We start from the raw sequence: 777 nt of genomic DNA on the forward strand, positions 1-777 counted from the left end.
AACAAACAAACAAACAAACAAACAAACAAACAAACATGACGTCAGAACTGATGACCTGGAACTGGACCGGCTGCACCACCTGGTGCTGACAGGAACCTGCTGGTCCTCTGAGGTTCAGACTGGACTTACCTGGATTGTCTCCAGTGAAGGCCACCACCCTGCAGCTCTCAGAGAAACCATACCGATGCACAAAGTAGGACGAGACCGGACCCTGGAACACCACACAGGACCAGTATGGACCAGTACAGACACATGTAGTCTAGTAGAGACAAGTAGACCTGGTAAAGACCGGTCTTACCAAGACAGATGTGGACGGCAGCACAGGTCCCAGGAGTCGGTGAAGATCAGGGGCCGTAGCTTCCAGGCAGATCTCAGACCAGCTTTTAGTCCTGATGTCCAAAAGATTCATCCCAGACCCTAAACAATCCACCAATCAGAGGGCTCGTTCATCAGCTGACTGATCAGTGAGGTCCCAGATCAGCTGACTGATCGGTGAGGTCACAGATCAGCTGACTGATCGGTGAGGTCACAGATCAGCTGACTGATCGGTGAGGTCACAGATCAGCTGACTGATCAGTGAGGTCACAGATCAGCTGAGATCAGCTGACTGATCAGTGAGGTCATAGATCAGCTGACTGATCAGTGAGGTCATAGATCAGCTGATTGATCAGTGAGGTCATAGATCAGCTGAGATCAGCTGACTGATCAGTGAGGTCATAGATCAGCTGACTGATCAGTGAGGTCATAGATCAGCTGACTGATCAGTGAGGTCACAGA

The 777-nt window shown here is 50.5% G+C and overlaps 1 protein-coding gene across 1 annotated transcript in view; it reads right to left on the reverse strand.

Annotated features, from left to right (window-relative positions):
• Positions 1 to 777, reverse strand: part of xylb (xylulokinase homolog (H. influenzae)) — a gene marked incomplete in the record, with an annotated part of 11,402 nt that overhangs the window by 7,540 nt on the left and 3,085 nt on the right. The window contains 1 exon segment of the mRNA XM_014030559.1: positions 299 to 417. Within this exon segment, the coding sequence (XP_013886013.1) occupies positions 299 to 417 (119 nt within the window).

This window comes from Austrofundulus limnaeus, unplaced genomic scaffold (genome assembly GCF_001266775.1).
Source record: "Austrofundulus limnaeus strain Quisiro unplaced genomic scaffold, Austrofundulus_limnaeus-1.0 Scaffold1080, whole genome shotgun sequence".
Lineage (NCBI taxonomy): Eukaryota > Metazoa > Chordata > Actinopteri > Cyprinodontiformes > Rivulidae > Austrofundulus > Austrofundulus limnaeus.